Raw genomic sequence first — 25,138 nt, 5'->3', positions numbered from 1 at the left:
GTTAGGTGTAGGGTTAGATTTTAGGGTTGATTAATGGTTAAGGTTAGGGTTAGATATAGGGTTTGATTAAAGGTTAAGGTTAGGTTTAGATTTTATGGTTGATTAAGGGTTAAGGTTAGGGTTAGGTGTAGGGTTAGATTTTAGGGTTGATTAAGGGTTAAGGTTAGAGTTAGGTGTAGGGTTAGATTTTAGGGTTGATTAAGGGTTAGGGTTAGTGTTAGATTTTGGGGTTGATTAAGGGTTAAGGTTAGGGTTAGGTGTAGGGTTCGATTTTATGGTTGATTAAGGGTTAGGGTTAGTGTTAGATTTTGGGGTTGATTAAGGGTTAAGGTTAGGGTTAGGTGTAGGGTTAGATTTTATGGTTGATTAAGGGTTAGGGTTAGTGTTAGATTTTGGGGTTGATTAAGGGTTAAGGTTAGGGTTAGGTGTAGGGTTAGATTTTATGGTTGATTAAGGGTTAGGGTTAGTGTTAGATTTTGGGGTTGATTTAGGGTTAGGTGTAGGGTTCGATTTTATGGTTGATTAAGGGTTAGGGTTAGTGTTAGATTTTGGGGTTGATTAAGGGTTAGGGTTAGGTGTAGGGTTCGATTTTATGGTTGATTAAGGGTTAGGGTTAGTGTTAGATTTTGGGGTTGATTAAGGGTTAAGGTTAGGGTTAGGTGTAGGGTTCGATTTTATGGTTGATTAAGGGTTAGGGTTAGTGTTAGATTTTGGGGTTGATTAAGGGTTTAGGTTAGGGTTAGATTTTATGGTTGATTCAGGGTTAGGGTTAGGTATAGGGTTAGATTTTAGGGTTGATTAAGGGTTAAGGTTAGGTGTAGGGTTAGATTGTATGGTTGATTAAGGGTTAAGATTAGGGTTTGGTTCTATTTTGAATCATTTACATTCAACATAGGGTTAAGTTAAATTTAACGGACATTCAATTCAGTGTTAGTTGAATGTCAGTTGAGCATCAACAAGGCCATAAAATGGATCCAAGTAAAGTGTTACACATAATTATTATTATTATATGTTCTGTTATTATTATAATTATTTTCTATAGTCAGCCAATTTATCAGTCCTGTAGATCCTGCATTTAAAAATACACTATATGGACAAAAGTATTGGGACATCTGCTTATTCATTGTTTCTATCAAAATTAAGGCTATTAAACCTCTTATTACCTTTGGGGTAGATTAGATTTGATTGTTTAAAGTCTCTGAAAAAAAGGTTGATATTATTTTTTTTTATAAGTGATTAATATGTATTAGGAATAAGAGATTAAGAGATACTTTATTGTCCCCAATGGGGATTTTTTTTTCTTGATCTTCACGTAAATACATCCTGTTGCAACAGTTAATACTTCATAATAAAATATAATTAATTCAAACATAATGGGAAAGTGCCTAGTACAAGCCCTGTTATTATTATTATTATTACTACTTTTTGTCTTTATTATATTTTTGATGTAAAAAAAAAAAAATCTGAAATCTATATATTCTGTATCTGCTGCTGACTGACTGGCTGACTGTCTGATTATCCAGTTAGCCCACCCTGTGTGTGATGTATTAAGCAAACTGGTCATAGCGTAAGACTAATTGGATCAGTGTTTGGATCAGAAAGCCGCTCTGGAAACGGGGGATAACTTCCCAGAGCCTCATTTACAATTCTGATCCACGCCGAGATCCAACAGCAAACAGACGCTGCCCTCCCTCAACACCTCGCTCTGGGCCGACGCCCGGCGCAGCTTATCGGCCCGGTGCAGGGTGGCGGCACGGAGCTGGGCACAGGGTCAATACAGCACTGAATACAAGCACAAAACACACACACACACACACATATACACACGTCACGCTGATCACATGCTGCACCTAGCCCCAGCTGTGCAGAGCATGCCGCCCACAGCAGCCCGTGCCAAACTCCCATCAGCCCCTGTGGCCACGGCAGCTCTGAGTTCAAATGAGCTCAACCAAAATATTCCCACAGCAGAGAGACAAAGCACATTTACAGTGAAGTAGACAAATAATAAAGAACAAATTCACACAATTATCTGAACTTTCTACTCCTTACATTTTAATAAAAATAGCATTGTTACTCCCATTTCATTTCAGCTGGTTTTCATTCCGGCTTCTCATCATTCTATAAAACCCCTATCCAGATAAATCTCTCCATCCAGATCCAAAGTGAATCTGATTGTGGTTAAAGTAGTATATACATACAGTTCTGGAAAACTTTCTTTGATTTTATCAAATTGAAAACCTCTGGAATATAATCAAGAGGAAGATGGATGATCACAAGCCAGTAAACCACCAAACTGAACGGCTTGAATTTTTGCACCAGGAGTAAAGCAGCATAAAGTTATCCAAAAGCAGTGTGTAAGACTGGTGGAGGAGAACATGATGCCAAGATGCATAAAAACAGTGATTAAAAACCAGGGTTATTCCACCAAATATTGATTTCTGAACTCTTAAATTGTATGATGAATATGAACTTTTTTTTGCATTATTTGAGGTCTGAAAGCTCTGCAGCTCTTTTTTTGTAGTGGTCTCTTTATTGTTTCCAGAGCTGTATAATTTAAAAATTGTTTTGAGACCTCATGAAGACACTGGGATTAAAATACCAAGAGTGTGCAGATATGTCCTCAAAAAAGATAAATGTTATAAAACATAGTCTGGTTTATTATTAAAAATATTTCTGCGTGTGTTCCTGTATAGCTTTAATTTAGTCTTCAATATTAAATATTAAATATTAAATATTAAATTACAATCTAATAAGAAGAGATGTGTCCATGCTTTTGGATGGCACTGTAGGTGGCAGCAGTTTGCCAGTGTGTGATTCCCTCCAGCTTCACGCGCTCAAACAGCGAGAGATGCACGAGCTCTGGGAGATCCAGCTGTGATCCAGCTGTGGATCAGTTCAGTCAGGTCTGGAGAAGCTGATTTTAAAACTCAGTCAGATGCACTCTTTAGTGCCCCCCTTAGTACCGCCCCCAACCCTTAGAAACGCTGAATAATCCTCCAGCATATGTAAAAATGGCTCACGAGCAGAGCGCGCGTCTGTATGTGTATGCGTGTGTATATGTGTGTGCGCTCGAGATTTAAAAGTGAGCGTTGCCTGTTTGTCATGGGGGCGGAGCTTCACGGGGGCGGGATTACTACACACACATTCCTGCACGAGCCCAGAGACACTTCAGCGTTTGCACGAGCTCCCAGTCTGGATCTGGACACTTTCCACTGCGCGCGCGAGACCGGGTTACTGCGTGTGTTTGTGTTACGAGAAAGTGTATTAGTGTGTGTTAATGTGTGTTGGTTTTGATGTTTTTTTTTTTTTATTTGCACCGGAATGAAGAGGACAGCGCGAGCCGGCGTGTGTTTGAGTGTGTGTGAAAGCCGCGCGTGTGTGAGGTTGGGGGGCGCGCGCTGTCCGCGGTGCTGAAGCGCCGGAGTACCGGAGTGCAGCTGTGTGTGTGCGTGTGTGGTGAAAGCTTCTCGCGCGCGCTAAAGTGCTAGAGTGCCACTGATTGTGTGTAATTGTGCGCGCGTGTGTGTGTGTGTGTGTGTGTGGAGTACCACTGAAGTGCCAGGTGGGCAAGCTGTCCACAGCACTGAAGTTCCAGAGTCCATAGTGCTGAAGTACTGTAGTGTTGGAGTGCCTGAGTACCGGTGTGTTAAGTGGTGGGGGGGCAAGAGGTGCCTGTGGTCCCGAAGTGCTGTAGAGTGCCTGAGTGCCACTGCTTGTGGTGGGGGAGGGCTGTGTGTGTGTGTGGGTGGTGGGGGGACATGCTGAAGTGCCAGAGTCTTTGAGTGTGAGTGTGTGTGGTAGGGGAGGGGGGCATGCACTGTCTTCGGTGCTAAAGTGCCCAAGTGCCACTTCATGCATTTGGGGATGTGCTAGTTGTGGTACTAAAGTTCCACAGTGCTTAAGTGCACTTCACTGTCTGCTGAAGTACCACTGTATGCGTTGTATTGCCACACTCTGAGCTTGGTGCTGAAGTGCCGGAGTGCCACTCTGTGTGGGGGTAGAGGGACACGTACTGTCCGTGGTGCTGAAGTGCCACTCTATGTGGTGGTAGAGGGACGCGTACTGTCCGTGGTGCTGAAGTGCCAGAGTGCCACTCTATAAGGTCGTAGAGGGACGTACGCTATCCGTGGTACTGAAGTCTACAGTTCTACAGTACTAAAGTGTGAGAGTAGTGTGGGGTGTGAGCCGGAGTGTGTATGAGTGTGTGAGTGCTGTGTGTGTGTGTGTGCTGGGGGCGGGCACTGTCCGCAGTGCTGAAGTGCCGGAGTGCTGCCGTGTATGATACTCATCTATGCGTGTGAAGAGTGGAGATGACCGGGAAAAGCAGGCAGTGTGCAGCCGGATGGGGATTCAAAGCATTGGAAATAGCAGCTTTGCTGAGGTAAGAACATCCCATAATTTTATAACATGATATCACTCTTATAACTATAATAATAACCAACATCACCTGAGGGGTCTTAGCATGTAATTCACTGTAAAGAGTCGCACACTTCAGCTCACTCTCAGGAATTGTGAATGAGTATTAAAAAATGTGTAAAATGTAAAAGTGTAAAAAGTTGTGTAAAACTGAGTTGCATGAACACTGTACACTTTAACTGGATATTGTTTGAGTTAATTCAACACTGAGTTTATTTAGTGAATTCATAGTAAAAAAAATAACAAACAATGTAAATGTAATTTAACACTTCTTTTTTTTTTACAATACAAATAAATTTCACATTGTGTGTGTGGGTTTAATTAAACCTGTATGAGTTTATTGAGCAGTATATGAGTTGAACTAAATGAAGGTTTTTAACATGTTTTTTGAGTTATCCCAATACTGTAAACGTTTGTTTAAAGCTTTAACTATTTTTTTCAGTACTTTGAGTTAAGTTAATACTCCGCTAAAATGTATTCAACACTGTAAATAGTAATTCAATTGCATGTGAGTTAAATCAACATATAGATGATTACTCAGCACTAAAAGAGTTAGATCAACTGTAGATGATTTAAGTCAATATTAGACAAGTTTACTTAACATTTTACAAACTTATTCAACTTATTCTGAGTTACATCAACAATATGTGAATCATTTAAACACTTTACAGGTTAATCTAACATTGTTTGCTGTTAACACATGTTTATTTAACACTATATGAGTTAATGCAGTTTTATATGAGTTAATTCAATGCTGTGCAAGTTTCAAGTTTATTTAACACTGCATGAGTTTAAATTAACACTATACAAGTTAAATAACACCATACAAGTTAAATTTAATTCAATAATACTGTCTATACCAATGCTGTATAAGATTAGTTATTAAACATACACATTTATTTAATATTTTGTATGCATTAAATTGGTTTAATAAACAATGATGCAACACTGTTTGAGTTATATAGTGCTAATTGATGCTGATTGATTTAATTCCATGCTTTAATGAGGCACACTAGGCGTGAAATCAACACTATATGGGGTTCTTGCTGTGTTTTATTGATCTGCTTTGAGCTTTATTATAATAAAAGTCAGTAAATGTCTGAGTTATTTGTTTAGCACTCTTTTCACTCTGTCTGTATTCACTCTAAGCTGAAATGTATCTGTTAAATATTAATCAGGATGGGTTAATATTACCCCGGGGGACGGTCAGGGGCTCGTGTGTTGACGTCACTGTGTAAAATGTTGGGTTCAGTTGAACTTCAGTGGGTTTAGCTGGAGTTCATCAGCAGAACGTTACTCAGTGCCTGTAGAGAGTGATGGGTAAAGCAGAGTTTATGAAGCATGATTAAAAGAGACTTTCTTTCAGAGCAGAAGATTCAGAGCTGTAATTTCACTGCTCAGTGGGGGGGAGGTTCTCTCACCAGCGGTACATGATGGTCATCAGGCTGCTGGTTTATGATGGAATGAATTATAAATGATCTGCATTATTGATATCATTGGCTGTAGCTGCCTCTGTCCCTTCACTTATATAGTGAGTGAGTGAGAGAGAGAGAGAGAGAGATAGAGAGGTAATTACACATAAGATAAGATGAGTGGTTATATCTTGTTCTGGAACGTGGTGTTCTGTAATCATTTCAACATTACCATCATCAAATCACAGTTCATGTCACTGTGGTACACTTGAGTACTTGTGTAATTTCTCAGTTAACTAAACTAGAGATGAAACATGTGCCGCTAACCGTCTATGTTAATATTGTGACTGAAATTCTGGCTGATCTTATGGCCAATGTTGTGTGGTAGATGTGGCAGATATCATAGTTCATGTGGCTGATTTTGAAACTAATGTCATGGCCTATGTAACTGATTTTGGGGCTGGTGTTGTTGATTTGACTCATGTGGTTGTTGTGTACAATGTTGTGGCTGAAGATGTGGCTGGTGTTAAGGTTGATGTGACTAATATGGTTGATTTTGTGGTTTTGTGGCTGATATAACTTATTTGATTGATGTGGCTGATTCTGTGGCTGATATTATGGTTGCTGTTGATGTGACTGGTGTTGAGATTGTGGCTGATGTTAAAGTCGATATAGCTGACTGAGGTTGATGTGGCTGGTGTTAAGGTTGATGTGGCTGGTGTTGAAGTTGATGTGGCTGACTGAGGTTGATGTGGCTGATGTTAAGGTTGATGTGGCTGGTGTTAAGGTTGATGTGGCTGATATTGAGGTTGATGTGGCTGGTGTTAAGGTTGATGTGGCTGGTGTTGAAGTTGATGTGGCTGACTGAGGTTGATGTGGCTGATGTTAAGGTTGATGTGGCTGGTGTTAAGGTTGATGTGGCTGATATTGAGGTTGATGTGGCTGGTGTTAAGGTTGATGTGGCTGGTGTTGAAGTTGATGTGGCTGACTGAGGTTGATGTGGCTGATGTTAAGGTTGATGTGGCTGGTGTTGAGGTTGATGTGGCTGGTGTTGAGGTTGATGTGGCTGGTGTTAAGGTTGATGTGGCTGGTGTTGAAGTTGATGTGGCTGACTGAGGTTGATGTGGCTGATGTTAAGGTTGATGTGGCTGGTGTTGAGGTTGATGTGGCTGGTGTTAAGGTTGATGTGGCTGGTGTTGAGGTTGATGTGGCTGGTGTTGAAGTTGATGTGGCTGACTGAGGTTGATGTGGCTGATGTTAAGGTTGATGTGGCTGACTGAGGTTGATGTGGCTGGTGTTGAGGTTGATGTGGCTGGTGCTGAGGTTGATGTGGCTGGTGTTAAGGTTGATGTGGCTGGTGTTGAAGTTGATGTGGCTGACTGAGGTTGATGTGGCTGGTGTTAAGGTTGATGTGGCTGATGTTGAAGTTGATGTGGCTGACTGAGGTTGATGTGGCTGATGTTAAGGTTGATGTGGCTGGTGTTAAGGTTGATGTGGCTGATATTGTGGTTGATGTGGATTGTTTTGTCGTTTATGTTGTGGATGATATTGGTGGCTATGTTAAGGCCTATGTATTTGATGCTCTTACGGCTCACGGGACTGGTTTTGTGGCTGGTGTTGACATTGACTAGGCTGATGTTGTAGTTGATGTGTTTGAGGTTGTGGTTGTTGTGAATGTTGTGAATGATGTTGCTGATGCTGAGGTTAAAGTGGTTGCTGTGGCTGATGCTGAGATTGGTGTGGCTGATTGTGCTGTGGATGATGTGGCTGGTGTTTAGGCTGTTGTGGCAGATGTGGAGATTGCTGAGGCTGATTTTGTGGCTGACGTGGTGGTTGATGTGGCTGACGTTGAGGTTAGTATGGCTGATTTTGAGGCTGATGGTGAGGTTTATGTAAATAATTATTTGGCTGATTGTTGTGGCAGATGCCCTGTTTACTGTACTACAGAGGAATTATGTAAAGGGGATGCCAGGCTGGGAGCAGGGCAGGTTCTGTTTATGCGGCTGCATGTCTGAATCTGGATTACTGGATCACTCTGAGTGAGGTAAACTGATCACAGTCTCTGTATAGAGATTAAATATTCTCTCTCTCTCTCCCTCTCTTTTTCTCTCTCTCTTTCTCTCTCTCAGTAAAATATTCACCTTACAAACAAAACTAGGGCTTCCAGTGGGCCTTGTGACAGCTGCCAGTCATGGTTATGTGGATGTGCTGAAGCATCTCCATGCCTTTAGGTGTAGAGTACACACACACACACACACACACACACACACACAAATACCCTGCTGCAGCTATCTGGGCTAACATGTATTTGAATGTGTTGTTTTTTTGTGAATCACTGTAAATATGAGTCACACCAACAGGTCCTGCAGGCTTCACCTACTGGCCACTTTATTAGAAACCCCTGCATTTTAGTTTTCCTCTCTGGCCATTTTAACAGAAACACCTATCTAGCACTTCCATTAACTGGCCACTTTATTATGAACACATAAATTGTTCTTTACTCACTGGCCACTCTATTAGAAATCCCCACACAGTGCTTTCACACACTGTCCACTTTATTAGAAACACCTACCTTATACCTTACTTTTAATCTTTAATGGCACCTTTATTTTAAATAATTTAGTTAATTTCCCTTCTTTTGAATATATATATATATATATATATATATATATATATATATATATATATATATATATATATATATATATATATATATATATATATATTGAATACTGTTTTATTTATGCTTTATTTTTATTTTATTTTTATTTCCATTTTTTAATGTTATTCTTTTACATGTGTTTTTTATTTGACTTTTCTTTGTATTTTCTGTGTACAAAAGGTGCTATTTAAATAAATGTGCCTTGCCTTATACATCCATTCAGTGGACACTTTATTAGAAACACCTACACCTACTTTGTTCATCCAGTCACTGGCCACTTTATTAGAAACGCCCACTCTGTTTGTCCACCCATTGGCCACTTTATTAGAAACACCTACCTTATACATCCACTCATTGTCCACTTTATCACAGAACACTTTATCAGGAACACCTATCTGTGTTTCTGAAATACAATGTGTTTCTAATAAAGTGGCCACTAGAACTCATTCGTCACTTTATCAGAAACGCATATGTAGGGCTTTTACTCCCTGGCAGTGGCCACTTTATTAGAAACACCTACCTTGCATTAACTGGCCACTGATGAAGGTCCAGAAGATGAAAGCCAGGTGGCAGTACAGAAGGAGGGTAGTAAGGGGTATATAGATGTAGCTGGTGAGCTCAGTGTGTAAATAATATAGACCTGTACAGGTATGAAGGAAGACAGTGGGGCATACTGTACAGTGTGGGATTAATAATAGAGTCCTGTACATTAGAGGATGATGAGCTGGAGACAGTGATATTAATTATGTAATCTTTAGGACAGGGAGAGGATGTGAAGAATCAGGTCGGACAGACAGGAAAGTGTGAAAATATAAATGTTTGTTTTCATGAAGCTACTGAAAACACTGTAAGCTGCTGTTTGATTGGTTTATAAACTGTCCATTGGCTGGTTCATGGTCTATTCTGATGGACAACAGATCTCAAATGGTATTATTTAAAATAAAAAAGAAAATACATGATGTCCACTGTGATGGACGCAGGGTATTAAAGGATTAAAGAAGGATACTGTAAATCAGACATTACATTAGTTGCTATTAATATTATTGAACCTTAATGATAAAAAATAAAATCATATTTAAACACTACATACTAAAACAAAGGTTATAATAATATAACATTATTATATCAAGAAATAGGATGTCAGGCATGTTAGAGACAATAGAGGACTTCCCCCACCCCTAACACACACACACACGCACACACACACACACACACACACACACACTAAATATAAAATATACACAACAGAACAGAACAGAGGAGCAGATGTGGGTTCACATCTGTGTTTTTGTGGCTCGCATTGTCCATATTCATCTCTCTCTCTTTCTGTCTCTCTCTCTTTGTCCTTCTGTCTCTCTCTCTCTCTATCAGTTCAGTTCAACAGTGTTTTATTGGCATGAATGTAACAATCAACACTACTGCCAAAGCATAAAACAGAAAAAAAATAATAATAATAATAATTAATAATAATTTTGAATTAAAAGAAAGATTACATACATACAATTATAACAACAGAACTTATTATTTACAGGATTAACACTTATAATTATTATTAATAATTATTCAAATAGAAGGAAGTAAGAGTGTGGAGACTTTATAAATGTGTAATAATAGGCAATAAATCATTAATATTAGAAATTAGTTATAATAATTTATATTCTTGCTCTCTCTCTCTCTCTCAGACTCTCTTTTTTCTCTCTCTCTCTCTCTCTCTCTCTCTCTCTCTCTCTCTCTCTCTCTCTCTCTCTCTCTCTCTCAATTCAATTCACTTTAAACTGGCCAAAGCACACAAATGTTAAAAACTGAAAATATATTAGGACATTAATAAAATATTAACAGAACCATCAATAAAACAAAACAATGAGAATAAATAATAATAATAATAATAATAATAATAATAATAATAATAAACAATAAAAACATTTATAAAAAATAATAATAATTATTAGTATAATTAAGTTAATTAGAATAATTAAATATAATAATTAACTGTGGTTTAATGGGGAGTTTCTCAGTGTCCTTCAGGCGGTGGCATGTTGCCACATACAGTATTTGGCAGCAAGAGGTGCTGTTTTACCTTCGCCAAGGGATATATTTACTAATTCGGATTTGCTCAGGGTTTTTAGGGTTAGGTGGGTATTTATACGTTTTTTGATAAAAGTATTTCTAATATGTTTGTATTTTGTACAGTGTAGGAGGAACAGCCAGGACTGTTTATATCTGCCTGTCTCTCTCTTTGTCTCTCTCTCTCTCTCTGTCTCTCTGTCTCTCATTAGAGCAGAGTGTTCTGGAGTAAAGTGAAGCTCAGAGTGTGTGTTCTGCTCCGGGCCCGGCCCATTTTACCCCTCGCTGTCTGCATTAGTACCATCCGGCCCCCCGGCCTCCAGCTCTGACCATTTAAAAGCCCACATCTCCTGCTGCTTCCTCTACACTGCTATTATTCAGAATAAGATAAAAGTTACTAGGAACAAAAAATGATGGGATTAGCGCATCCAATAGCATCCCACACATTTTTTTTAATCAGGAATAGATCTGTAGATGCAGCTGGACATGATATAGGATCTGTAGTGTCTTCAAGACAAGCTTTGGAGATGCAGCAGTATGTGAACAACCATTGTCCTGCTGGAAAGTTCCTGTGGTCTTCTGGATGTGTGATGTGTGATGAGTGATGAGTCAAAACAAACTGTTGATCTTAGCACTGACCACAGACAGATCCATTATTGTTTCCAATAAGACAAAAGCTGAGCTCATCAGACCTGCCACTGCTTTTGTATTGGTGGAAGTATTCTGTAACTGAAAAAGTTACATATTTTTTACTGAAAAAGATGAAGGGCAGTAATTATTACTTTAAAAAGTGAACAATACAGTATGTTGAGGTAGAGTGAGGTATGGTGAGTTATGGTAAAGTGTGGTGAGGTATAGTGAGTTATGGTGATGTAAGTGAGGTATAGTAAGGTATAGTGAGGTATGGTGAGATATGGTGATGTATGGGAGATATGGTGAGGCATAGTGAGATATGGTGATATATGGAAGGTTTGGTGAGGTACATTGAGATATGGTGAGGTATGGGAGGTATGGTGAGGTATAGTAAGATACAATGAGTTATGATGATGTAGGTGAGGTATAGTAAGGTCTAGTGATTTATGGTGATGTAGGTGAGGTATAGTAAGATACAATGAGTTATGATGATGTAGGTGAGGTATGGTGAGTTCTGGTAAGGTGTGGTGAGGTATAGTGAAGTGTGGTGTTGAGGTATGGTGAGGTATAGTGAGGTATGGTTAGGTGTAGTAAGGTTTAGTGAGGTGTAGTGAGATATGGTGAGGTACATTAAGGTACAGTGAGGTATGGTGAGGGGGCATATTGCCCATCTCCTAATTTTTCTAGAATTTTTCCAATTCTGTAAGTCACTCTCTCTCTCTATTTCTTTCTCTCTCTCTCTCTCTCTCTCTCTCTCTCTCTCTCTCTCTCTCTCTCTCTCTCTCTCTCTCTCTCTCTCTCTCTCTCTCTATTTCTCTCTCTCTCTCTTTCAGTTTAAAGGGGTTTCTCTGGTTTTCCTTTGAGGTGGTTTCGCCTGCTTGCCTGTTGGATCAGGGTGGGTATTGTACACGGCAGATTAGGAGCTCCTGTTGCATTATTGATAAGATTTAGTCTGAAAGCGTCGATTGCACTTTTGAGTTATTCCTACAGCCCTGTTTCCCTTGAATACCTTCAGAGAGAGGGAGAGAGAGAGAGAGAGAGAGAGGGAGAGAGAGAGAGAGAGAGTGAAAGCGAGAAAGAGACATGTCCCCCTCTGTAAGCAGCTTAAGCATGTTTAAGTTATCTCAGAGCTCTCGGTATCTGAAGCAGAAACTGTCACGCTGCCTGATTTCTGTGCCAGAGCTAATTCTACTTCAAATAAATAAATATAGAACTCAAATAAATGTCATCTTGGCAAATGTTCACCCTTTCAAAACCATCAAACTGTAACGCTGTGAGGAAAAGTGATATTTTTGCTCATTTAAATTAATTTTAGAATGGAAAATAAGATGTTTGCCAGATTGGTGCTGTATAATGTTGCTGAGTTTTTCATTTTAAAATAAAAATTAAATAATTTTAAAAAGAATTTAACCTCAGTGACTGAAATGCAGTTGTATTATATTGGTGAACAGCAGTTATAATTACACAATTATCCCAGGTTGTTGCTGTGGTTTTGCTGATTGGTCATCGAGATATCACAGGTTGTTGCTGCGGTGTTGCTGATTGGTCATTGAGATATCACAGGTTGTTGCTGTGCCATTGCTTATTTGTCATTAATATATCCCAGTTTTTGCTGCGGTGTTGTTGATTGGTCATTGAGATATCCCAGGTTGTTGCTGTGGCGTTGCTGATTTGTCATTGAGATATCCCAGGTGGTTGCTGAGGCGTTGCTGATTGGCCATTGAGAAATCCAATGTGGTTGCTGTGGCGTTGCTGATTGGTCATTGAGATATCCCAGGTTGTTGCTGTGGCGCTGCTGATTGGTCATCGAGATATCCCAAGTTGTTGCTGAGGCGTTTCTGATTGGTCATTGAGATATTGCAAGTTGTTGCTGAGGCATGGCTGATTGGTCATTGAGATATCCCAGGTTGTTGCTACAGCATTGCTTATTGGTCATTAAGATACTGCGGGTTGTTGCTGTAGAGTTGCTGATTGGTCATTAAGATATCCCAGGTTGTTGCTGTGGCATTGCTGATTGGTCATCGAGATATCCCAAGTTGTTGCTGAGGCGTTTCTGATTGGTCATTGAGATATTGCAAGTTGTTGCTGAGGCATGGCTGATTGGTCATTGAGATATCCCAGGTTGTTGCTACAGCATTGCTTATTGGTCATTAAGATACTGCGGGTTGTTGCTGTAGAGTTGCTGATTGGTCATTAAGATATCCCAGGTCGTTGCTGTGGCATTGCTGATTGTTCATGGGTTTATTTCAGATGGTTGCTATGGCATTGACAGTTTTACTAAAGAAACAATGATAGTGTTAAATGAACATTAAGGGTGTTAGATATTTGTAAATGCTCTTACTCTATTTTACCTTTTGATTTTTATTTTTTTTATATATATATTTAAGTGATCATCAATCACTATCATTCAGGAATTGTTTTAGACCACATTCTTTCTTCAAACTCAATGATGTTTCCCCCACTGTCCTTCATTTTTTTATAAGAGTCAGAGCAAAGGGCTACAAATTACAGCACTCAAACAAAACTGTTACTCATGCTTGGCTCAAAAAAGGTGCTAAAATAAGCAGAAATGAATGAGGCATCACCCACCCGCCTCTTCTTCTCTCCCTCCATCATGTTGTTGCTGAAGTCTCTAAATTGGGCGAGCAGGGAGGGCTCAGGTGGGAGCCCACAGCCCGTGGAGTGTGACAGCAGTGACACTGATGTGTGGCAGTCTAGCACTCTCTGCATCAGCTGTCACTCTCCCCTCTGTATCACCGCTTATTTTGGGCAGCGGAGGGCCGTGACTGGCCACTGTGACTCAGGTCACTCTCCCCGGCAGCCTGCCAGACCCCCGGCTACAGGAGCCCCGACAGACCCCCCAACAACACAGCACCAACACACAGTATAACATATAACACACTGGGGAATCAGCCGTCAGTTCCCAGTCTCCCCAGTGGAGTCTCTGATATTTCCACTGGAAGATGGATAGATGATGCAGTATTATAGGTGTCACATTCTATGTATGGTATGTCTATTAGACTCTATAAACATACTTATAACATGTTATAATGCATTCATAAAGCATTATAATCTATGAATAGTGGCTACTATTAGGTTATTTGGCAGTTGCTTGGTGGCTGCTAGGGATCTGCTATAGTATTATGTGGTATAGTGGTAGCTGTGGAGTTTCCTAGTGGCTGCTGTGTGACTGCCATAGAATCCTGTGGTATAGTGGCTGCTGTGAGGTTGCTTGGTAGTTGCTAGGTGGCTGCTGTGGAATTTCTTAGTGGCTGCTAGGGAGCTGCTATAGTATTGTGTAATATAGTGTTTGCTATGAGGTTATTTGGCAGTTGCTAGGTGGCTGCTGTCGAGTTTCTTAGTGGCTGCAAGGGAGCTGCTATAATATCCTGTGGTATGGTGGTAGCTGTGGAGTTTCCTAGTGGCTGCTGTGTAACTGCAATGGAATCCTATGGTACAGTGGGTGCTATGAGGTTGCTTGGTAGTTGCTAGGTGGCTACTGTGGACTTTCTTAGTGGCTGTTAGGGAGCTGCTATAGTATCATGTGGTATAGTGGCTGCTATGAGGTCACTTGGTAGTTGGTAGGTGGCTGCTGTGTAACTACCATATAATCATGTGGTACAGTGGCTGCTATGAGGTTGCTTGGTAGTTGCTAGGTTGCTGCTATGGAGTTTCTAAATGGCTGTTATGGAGCTGTTAGAGTATCAAATGGTATAACAGCTGCTTTTCGATAGTTGTTCGATAGTTGCTAGGTGGTTAATATGGTGTAACTTTGAAATTGCTATGTGGTAGCTATGAGACTGAGTAGGTGGTTGACATGGTTGCTATTTGGAGTTTCATAATGCCTGTTATCTATTTTTTTCTGGACCCAGTAGAGTTTGCACTTTGGCTTTGGTGCAGTCGGTCGAGTGTGAAAGCTGCATTTGAGCTGAAATTGTAGTCGCTTCACTACAGGCATGGAAGCTATCTGCTCCCACTGCTGCTTATAGGGTTACATGATTGTTCATTTTGTAACAAGATGCTCGATACTTCCCTTTTTATGGCCAAAACACACCCCTGAAAATTGTATTTCAAGCTATGCAAGTCAAACTTTTCCCATCGATATGATAGCAAAGTCACAATGAAATGCACTAAATCAAGCTAAATATCGCTAAAATGGGGCCCTTTGTGTCCATACTTTCGTTTAGGCACATCAGCATTGAGTCCTTATCTTCAGTTGACTTCTGCCCTCTTAAAACAGGCTTGTATAAGCCTCAGTGTTGCAGCCTGAATCATCATTAACGTTTGAATCATCAGCTCCAGTAATCATGTGCAGGGTGGTGCTCAGGGTCGTGACCGGGGTCGTGACCGAGGACGTGTCGTACAGATTTGCTGTGGACAGCATGTGCAGGACTGGGCACATGCTCTGTTGATGAGACAGAAGGGGGGCACCAGCCAAAGGCAGTTTCTCACTGGATGCCAAAATGGTGTTTGACCTTTAGTGGGACTTACTTTGATTTGGGTTGCCAAGGTTCAGTTTTATCCCATCTGTCATCACAATGATCTGCACCATTCATCACGTCCCTGCTGAAGCACATCTCTTCTGAATGCTCTGTGATCTATCTCAGCCAGTCGGTGTGGTGATCACCGATACAACCCATACAAGCCTTATTAAAGTTATGTACAAAAAGCTCATTAAACCAAAACATGGGAAATTGTCTATTTAAGAACATGCATAATGGCAAACTGTGGTCCACTAGGGCCAGATGTGGGCCGTGAGCATAAAACATCTGGGCGATAATGAAAAAAATAAAATGCTTCTCTGGTGAGCTTTTGTTTACAATCCTCCCCTGTCTCTCTCTCTCTGTCGCGCTTGCCGTGACTTTAGTTTTCGACCGTTCTTGTTTTTTTGCCTGTGCTTGGGCTCCCTATCTCCTTATAAGGGCATTTTTTTCACGGCTGTGTCCCAATTCACTAGTTAAGGCAGCTGTAGTGTGTTGGACCCCGACCCTGACAACACGTTTTTTTTGTTTTTCTTTTCTTCTTGGGTTTACCTGCTTTGAATTAAACTGTTCTGCAACTGGGTTCAACATCCCTCTAGGCTGGATAGCTGATAGTTTTTTTTGTGGCCACGTAATGGCTTGGAAAAATTGCTGGCCCCTGCACTAGGGACACCAAGGTGGTATATGGTTATTATTCTGTTGAAGAAGCTCATCTTCTTTTAATAGTTAGCTTTTTTATAGATGTTAAGATTTTTATTTTCATACTTTAGTGATATTTAATTAAAGTCACCTTTATTTTATCAGACAAATGCTTGTGACACAATCCATCCACCACCATGCTTAACAGTTGGAGAGGAGTTTGTTTCATGACCTGGGTACTAAACCCACAACCTTGTTATAGATAACCTGTGCTCTAACTATTCAACCACCATTGCACTAAAAAAAGGTTTTTACTGTTGACCAAGTTTCGAGTTACGAGTTTACCTTTGCAGACCTGGATATCAAACCCACAACCTTGTCATCATTGATGTAATGGTTTGAGCACAAAGCAACCACTGCCAAAAAAGTTTTTTCACATTTCCATTACTCCTGGAACTGAGAGGGATAAAGGCTTCTTCCAAAGGCCCAACAGTGTCTACTTGTCAAATCCAGGCAACCTTATCCACAATCCACAACCTTATCATCAATAAATTGGTGCAAAATCCACGGAACCACCACTGCCCTTAAAATGTTTTTGCATAATCCAGCTGAGAAAGCCTGAGTCAGGTTAAGGATTTTGGCCAAGGGCCCAACAGTGACACACTGCCAATTTCATGTATCATGTATTGCGATATTGTGGCCAACAACCTCCTTCCATCAATAAGAGCATTAAAGATGGGTCTTGGCTGGGTCTTCCAGCATGACAATGACCCGAAACACCCAGCCAAGGCAACTAAAGAGTGGCTCAACAATAAGCATTTCAAGGTCCTGGAGTAGCCAGTCTCCAGACCTGAACCCAAATTTAAAAACCTGATTAAATACTTTGAAAGTTTGCCCAACTGTTACTTAATATAAGAATAATAATCACTTTGAGTTATTCTAACATAATTTAGTAGGTTTTATACTTGTGACTAAAGAAAATATCTAAATAAATAATGCACAAAATGAGAATGTTGCAAAAATTTACATACAGAATTCTAATTATTTAATTCGTTTTTTCAAAGGTAAAAATATACATTGCTGTAACAGAAAAGAATCCGTTATTCCAGATTTTTTTTTAAGTGTAAAACAAGTGTGAAAAAGGGTATTTATTATAAATCTTTTTTCTTTGTTTTAAAAAAACTTTTTGGTACTTGGGTTAGATAATATATTGATTGATTTTAAATAAAAAATTTACATTCGAATTAATCATAATTATAAGTTGAAAAAAACTAATAAATTTAGGTCATTAGAGTATTTATTTTGCAGGTCATCCTGGATTATGTAAGTGCATGCTACTATTAATAGTATTAATAGGTAATAAATAAAGACAAATAAAAAAATATATAAAATGCACCAAAATAGCTGAAAATTGAAGTCATGCGTGCTCTGATCACTACATTCCTTTATATATTAATAAATCTATAACTCCTGTATTAAATAAGTTGAGTGTGTGTGTGTGTGTGTGTGTGCGTGCGTGCGTGTGTGTGCAGTCAGACTGTGGACTGTATAGAGAGACAGAAATCAATAGAACAGAGGCGTTTAGACAGAGCTCTACAAATAAACCTGCACTACAGAGCCGTCAGACACAGAACTGAGTCTGTACTTCAGAGGTCACGCCCACCAGCACCAGCGTCCAATCAGTTTGCTTAGCTGCTGTTTACCTGAGACAGTTAATTCTGCTCTCTGTTAAAACTGAAGGCTAATCAATTACTCTTCACTGTGGTGTTGATCAGTTTAGATTTGATCTGGGTGTGCTTAGTGGTTAATAGGATATGGTCAGGTGGTTGCTATCCAGCTGCTATGGTATCCTATGTGGTTGCCCTTAATTGATAGTTCTTAAATAACTGCTGTGGCGTTTATTAGTTTTTCTTATGGTGTTACTAAACGTTGCTAAGTGATTAGTATGATATAAAAGGTAGTGGCTATGTGGTTGCTACAATGCTGTTAGTGGTAGTTATGGTATTCCAAGTGGTTGCTGTGGTGTAAGTAAGTAGTTGCTTGAAGGTAAAAAAAAAAATGTGTTGCTAGGTAGCAGCTATTGTGTTTTTTAGTAGTTGCTGTAAAGTTGCTAGAATGCTGCTATGGTGCAATATCCCAAGTGGTTGCTGTGATGTAATAGGTGGTTGCTTGATGGTTAAAATAATGTGTTGCCAGGTAGCAGCTATTGAGTTTTTTAGTAGTTGCTATAAAGTTGCTAGATCGTTGCTATGGGTGCAATATCCAAAGTGGTTGCTGTGATGTAATAGGTGGTTGCTTGATGGTTAAAATAATGTGTTGCCAGGTGGTAGCTATTGAGTTTTTTAGTGGTTGCTGTAAAGTTGCTAGAATGTTGCTATGGTGCAATATCCCAAGTGGTTGCTGTGGTATAAGTAAGTGGTTACTTAATTATGGTTTTAAAAAGTAGGTTGCTATGGTGCTGCTACTGTATGTTTTTCATAATAATTGCCATGACTGTGTTGTGAGGTGGATGCTATGGAGTTTCTCAGTGATTTTGCTATGAAGTTGTAAGGTTGTTGCTAGGTGATTGGTTTGATATCCTAGATGGTGGTTGCAATGGTGGTACTAAGTGGTTGCTATGGAGTTTCTTAGTAGACACTCTGGTCATTGTTTCTTAATAATTGCAAGACAGATAATATGGTATCCTTGGTTGCTGATATGAGGTTGCTAGGTCTTTGCTAGGCGGTTGCTATATGGTAGCTTTGGCATTGCTGGGTGGTTGGTTTGATATCCTAGATTGTGGTTGGAATGGTGATACTGCAGTTGCTATATATATAGGTTGCTGTGGTATTCTGTGTTGTGTGTTTATTCAAGCATTATTTAAGTACTACGTAAGTATTTAGGATCCTTTTTATTTTATTATATATTTTATTCATTCTGTGATAACACAAAATATATTATTTCCTTTTTGTTTAAACTAGTCTAATAAAAAAAAGATAATTCTGCGAAAAACAACAGAGTCTTTTTTCATCTTTGTTGTTTTCCTCTTTCCCCTCCAGTAACGAACACTTCATTAGCATCACAACGATGCTGAATTACATTACATTACATTACATTTCATTTGGCAGACGCTTTTGTCCAAAGCGACTTACAATAATGAAGTACAAAAGTAATAGGAATTTAGATAACCCATTTTTAGATAGAGCTTAAAGGAGGTCGAAGGGAAATAAAGGGATAGAGAAGTGAAGGAGGGGGAAGAAGGAAATGGGGTTAGAAGTAGTTAGTGTGTTAGAGGTGTTAGGAGAGTAAGTGCTCTTTGAAGAGCTCTGTCTTCAGGAGTCTCTTAAAGATAGTGAGAGATTCTCCTGATCTGGTAGTAGAAGGTAGTTAGTTAGAGGTGTTAGGAGAGTAAGTGCTCTTTGAAGAGCTCTGTCTTCAGGAGTCTCTTAAAGATAGTGAGAGATTCTCCTGATCTGGTAGTAGAAGGTAGTTAGTTAGAGGTGTTAGGAGAGTAAGTGTTCTTTGAAGAGCTCTGTCTTCAGGAGTTTATTAAAGATAGTGAGAGATTCTCCTGATCTGGTAGTAGAAGGTAGTTTGTTCCACCATTGGGGAACTCTGTATGAGAACAGTCTGGATTGCTTTGTGTGAATGTTTGTTTGGCAAAGCGAGGCGACGTTCACTGGAGGAGCGCAGCGGCCGGGAGGTAGCGTAAGCCTTCAGGAGTGATCAGTGCAGGTAGGAAGGAGCTGTTCTGTCATCACCTTGTAGGCGATTGTAAGAGTTTTGAATTTGATGCGAGCTGGTAGCCAGTGGAGCTCAATGAGCAGCGGGGTGACGTGCCCGTTTTGGTTGGTTGAAGACCAGACGTGCTGCTGCATTCTGGATCATTTGGAGTGGTTTTACTACGCAGGCCGGGAGGCCAGTTAGCAGGGCATTGCAGTAGTCGAGGCGTGAGATGACGACTGATTGTACCAGGAGTTGGGTGGCCTGTTGCGTCAGAAACTGTCTAATTTTCCTGATGTTATAAAGCGCGAAGCGGCAGGACCGAGCAACCGAGGCCACATGGTGCGTGAAGGAGAGCTGGTCATCAACCATAACACCCAGGTTCCTAGCAACCTTTGTCGGTGAGAGAGAGAGAGAGTCGATACTTATAGAGAGGTTGTGTTGAAAAGATGGTTTTGCTGGTATAACCAGAAGTTCAGTCTTTGAGAGATTTAATTGAAGGTGATGCTCCTTCATCCAAGAGGATATGTCAGAGAGACACGACGATATCCGTGCAGAGATTGAGTTATCTTCAGGTGAGAATGACAGGTATAGCTGGGTGTCATCAGCAAAGCAATGGTAGGAAAAGCCATGTGAGTGGATAACCTGACCAAGAGAGGCAGTGTATATTGAGAAGAGAAGGGGACCCAGTACCGAACCCTGGGGAACCCCAGTGGATAGGGAGTGGGCTGAGGACAGCTTTTCTTGCCACGACACCTTGAACGAGCGCCCAGTGAGGTATGATCTAAACCATGACAGCACATTGTCTGAGATCCCCATGTTTGAAAGTATAGTTAGGAGGAAGTCGTGGTTGACCGTGTCGAAGGCGGCCGAGAGGTCCAGCAGAATGAGCACTGAGGACTGGCCTGCAGCTCTAGCAGAATTAATGGGAGACAGCACATTATTACAGCCAGTCAGTTTATATTTATTGTGTTTTTCTCGGAATTGTTTTAAAGCAGTTATTTAAAGACTGATCTCAGACAGCAGTTTCTCACTAAACGCTCTGTACTTGCGCTGGTTCAGTGTGTTTGCTGAAGTCTGCGTCAGAGTTGTGATTATTGTGACATTGGTTTGGCTGGGTTGGTTTCACCCTGCAGCGTCTAAAGTACACTCAGTAAAACACATGAACGTGGGCGTTCATTGACTGGTCAGACATTAAGCTGAAACACTGGCGCTGGGTTATTTTCACGTTTGCTTCTATTAGTGCCAAAAATGACCTTTAATGACGTCACTAGTTCATCACTAGTTTGTCCTGATCTGACCTTTAAATAGCAATTCCCACCGGTTCCATTAAAATATATACGTTTCAGTGCTATATTTATCAAAATCAGAGTAACAATCAGAACTTCCTAAAGTATAAGCAGAATAGTTCCCAGGTGGTTGCTATGATGTTGCTTGTTGATTGCTAAGTTGTTGCAAGGTACTGGCTTCAGAGTTACGCAGATGGTTGCTGTGGTATTTATTTATTCTTCACTATGGTGTTGCTAGGTGGTTGCTAGGGTAACCTTTTTCCTTCAGAGGATGGCTGGTATGGTATCCTAGGTGGTTGCCGAGTAGTTGTTTGAAGGGTGCTTTCATGGTGCTTTCAGTTGGCTGATTTTGTGTTGCTTGCTGGATGGTTGCTATACTAGTTTGGTATCTCAGATGGCTGCTAGTGTGCAGTCAAGTGGTTGTTGTCGTACCCCATGTAGTTTGTTAGGAGGACAAATATTAAAAGCGTAAATTACAAATTGCAGACACTATTAAACCTCTGGACAGTACAGACAGTTACTCCAACAACATTATCGGCTTTTACAAATAGTCTGTAGGTACAGTATGTAAATTGTGAGAGTGTAAATATATAACCAGTCATGACTGTGATGTAACAGTTTGTAGGGTTTGGAATCTGCCTGGTTTACAGCCAGAATATACCAAGATTAACACGGTTTATGTTCTATAGCTTTTTAAATATGTTTGTTTTGAGTGCTGCTAGAGATGATTAGATCAGATCTTTGTATCTCCGTGTGTGTGTGTGTGTGTGTTTGTGTGTGTGTGTGTATGATGGAGTCGGACATGGTAGAGCTAAAGGATATTACATTTCAGCAGGAATGATGAGCTGATGGAGTGTATTGATGTGTGGAACGCGTCTTGCCTGGCCGTATTGATCGGGTCATTGATCTGTAACCCAGAACAATGAGTCCATTGCTGGAGACAGCAGCAGACTATTAAGGAAATTGATGAAGTGGAATTGGTTTGGTTGCGCATTTGATTTGTGAACGCTATGGAAGCATGTGAGGTCAAGAAGTACCTAAACATACAGTTTATCAGGGCCATGCAGAGACATTACAATATAACACATTTAAAACACCATACAGAAACACACCTTACAATATAACACATTTAAAACACCATACAGAAACGCACCTTACAATAAAACACATTTAAAACACCATACAGAAACACACATTACAATATAACACATTTAAAACACCATACAGAAACGCACCTTACAATATAACACATTTAAAACACCATACAGAAACGCACCTTACAATATAACCGGTTGATTTGTGGTCTTACTTTGGTGTTACTGTAAACTACAAATGAACAGAAGTCACATTAGTTCAATGTTTCTCAACCTGTTCCTGCATATTCCCACTGCTCTGCATATTCTAGAGCTTTCTCTGCTTTAAAGGCACTCAATAAAGCAAGTGGTGATATGATGTGTCTAAATCACTGGTTATTGTGGTCTAAATATACAGTGCCTCCGAGTAGTATTCAACCCCCTGCACATTTTGTAGGTTTACACATTCGAAGTTAACTTGGCATCGTGACATTTGTTCTGTAGATCAGCCTGGACATGTGAAATGCACTGCAGCAAAAAATAATGTTATTTCTTTGTTTATTGTTTTTTTTAATTGTGAAAAGTTTATTCAGCGGGTCAATTATTATTCAACCCCTCAAACCACCAGAATTCTGTTTGGTTCCCTCAAGTATTAAGAAGTAATTGAGGCATAAAGAACAATGAGCATCACATGTTTGGATTAATTATCTGTTTTTCCCACCTTTTCTGACTATTTAAGCCCCTTCCCAAACTTGTTAACAACACTACTACATGGTCAACATGGAAAAGGCTAAGGAGCATTCCACGGCCATCAGAGACAAAATCATGGAGGGTCACAAGGCTGGCAAGGGGCACAAAACCTCTCTCCACCATTGGGAGCGTCATCCGGAAGTGAAAGGTGTAAGGGCTGGTGGCCGACCGAGGCACCCTCCGGGGCAACAGAGGGCGCGCCAGGCCAGCGCAGAGGCTTAATTGGCTAATTGCCAACACCTGCTTTCAACACCTTATAAGCAGGGCCAATCAGCCACTCGGCGCTGGATCTTTGAAGCTCGTGAGAGCGAATCTATGCCGGTTTTCCGAGCGAGCCCCGGCTCTCTATCTCTATCCCTTTTTCCCTTCGGGTTTGGTATAGCTGTGTAGAGCAGTGAGCTCCACAGCCGCCATCTCCCTGTCTCTAGTTTGGTGGAGCAGAGCGGTGTGCTCTTTTCTGCCGCCCCTCTCGAGTCTCTGTGTCTGTGTGTGTCTGTGTGTGTTTCTCACTGCGAGGCACACGGTTTATTTACCTTCCCTCTCCTGTGCTGTTCCTCCCCTCTCTGGAGCAGCGTTTAAATCCACAAGCACCTCAGTTCAGTTTTGTTTTCGTTGGAAGCCCCTTTTGTTTAGTTAATCCTTAACCTCGTCTCATAAGAGGTAGCCGCTTCCAGGCAAGCCTTATTTACATTTTCTCCCCCTCACTCTAACGCACGCTAGGCGTGGCTTTTTGTTTTCCACCCGTTTTTACTCTCCGCCCGTTTTTGTTGCTCCGCCCCTTTCGGCGGAGGCTCTTTAAGTGGCGATTAAAGCGGCCACATCCCAATCCACTCGTTGGTGCAGCGGTTAGAGCATTGGACTGCGACCGCGACAGCCTGGGTTCAATCCCCGTGTGGAGCAGGGTATTAATAATAAGAATTATATATTTATAATATTATTATATATAATACTATATATCCTATTAATATATATTAACAATTATATATTATTATTATTATTGTTTTTTTCTTTCTCTTGGGTTTACCTGCTTTGAGATCTACTGCTCTGCACTTGGGTTCTAAAACCTTCTGGGCTGGAGAGCTACTGCTCCCAACCCATTACAAAAGGTTTATGGAACTACTGTAAACCTTTAACAGCCTGGACAGCCTTTCAGAGTTTCCTCCCGTGCCGAGGCCAGACTTGTCCGAACGTCAAGTCTGACCCAAGGACAGCTCCCGGGAAAATCTCATGGCAGTGGGGACATTGGTTTCAGTCAATACCATAAGTAACGTACTGCACTGCAATGGTCTGCAAAGGTACCTTTACTTTCACAGCGCCATGTCAAGGCTCGTCTACAGTTGGCTTATGATCACTTGGAGGACTCTGAGGCAGACTGGTTCAAAGTTCTCTGGTCTGATGAGAACAAGATTGAGGTCTTTGGTGCCAACCACATCCATGACGTTTGGCGACAAGATGGCACTGCATACGAGCCCAAGAATACCATCCCTACAGTCAAGCATGGTGGTGGCAGCATCATGCTGTGGGGCTGTATCTCAGCCGAGGGGCCTGGCCATCTTGTCCGCATCCACGGAAAGATGGATAGCACAGCCTACCTGGAGATTTTGTCCAAGAACCTCCATTCCTCCATCAACGATCTTAAGATGGGTCGTCATTTCACCTTCCAACAAGACAACGACCCCAAGCACACAGCGAAAAAAAAAAAAGTCCTGCTTCAAGAGGGAAAAGATCAAGGTGTTGCAGTGGCCTAGTCAGTCTCCTGACCTTAACCCAATTGAAAACCTGTGGGAAGAGCTCAAGATTAAAGTCCACATGAGACACCCAAAGAACCTAGACAACTTGGAGAAGATCTGCATGAAGGAGTGGGCCAAGATTACTCCAGAGACCTGTGCCAGCCTGATCAGGTCTTATAAAAAACGATTAATAGCTGTAATTGCAAACAAGGGTTTTCCACAAAATATTAAACCTAGGGGTTGAAAAGAAGGCCGCATTTAAAGGAGTCTTTGAAATGGGACAGCCT

At 40.8% G+C, this 25,138-nt stretch overlaps 1 protein-coding gene across 2 annotated transcripts in view; it reads left to right on the top strand.

Annotated features, from left to right (window-relative positions):
* The first annotated feature begins 4,020 nt into the window (after positions 1 to 4,020).
* glra3 (glycine receptor, alpha 3) overlaps positions 4,021 to 25,138 on the top strand; it is a 152,560-nt gene continuing 131,442 nt past the window's right edge. For both annotated transcript variants that reach the window (XM_049481396.1, XM_049481397.1), the window contains exon 1: positions 4,021 to 4,381. In XM_049481396.1, the coding sequence (XP_049337353.1) occupies positions 4,311 to 4,381 (71 nt within the window). In that variant the 5' untranslated portion in view covers positions 4,021 to 4,310. The remainder of the gene's footprint in view (positions 4,382 to 25,138) is intronic.

The sequence above is a fragment of the Astyanax mexicanus genome, chromosome 7, assembly GCF_023375975.1.
Source record: "Astyanax mexicanus isolate ESR-SI-001 chromosome 7, AstMex3_surface, whole genome shotgun sequence".
NCBI classification, from domain to species: Eukaryota; Metazoa; Chordata; class Actinopteri; order Characiformes; family Acestrorhamphidae; genus Astyanax; species Astyanax mexicanus.
Note: the sequence above shows the minus strand (reverse complement) of the source record. Positions and strands in the feature narration are given on the sequence as shown.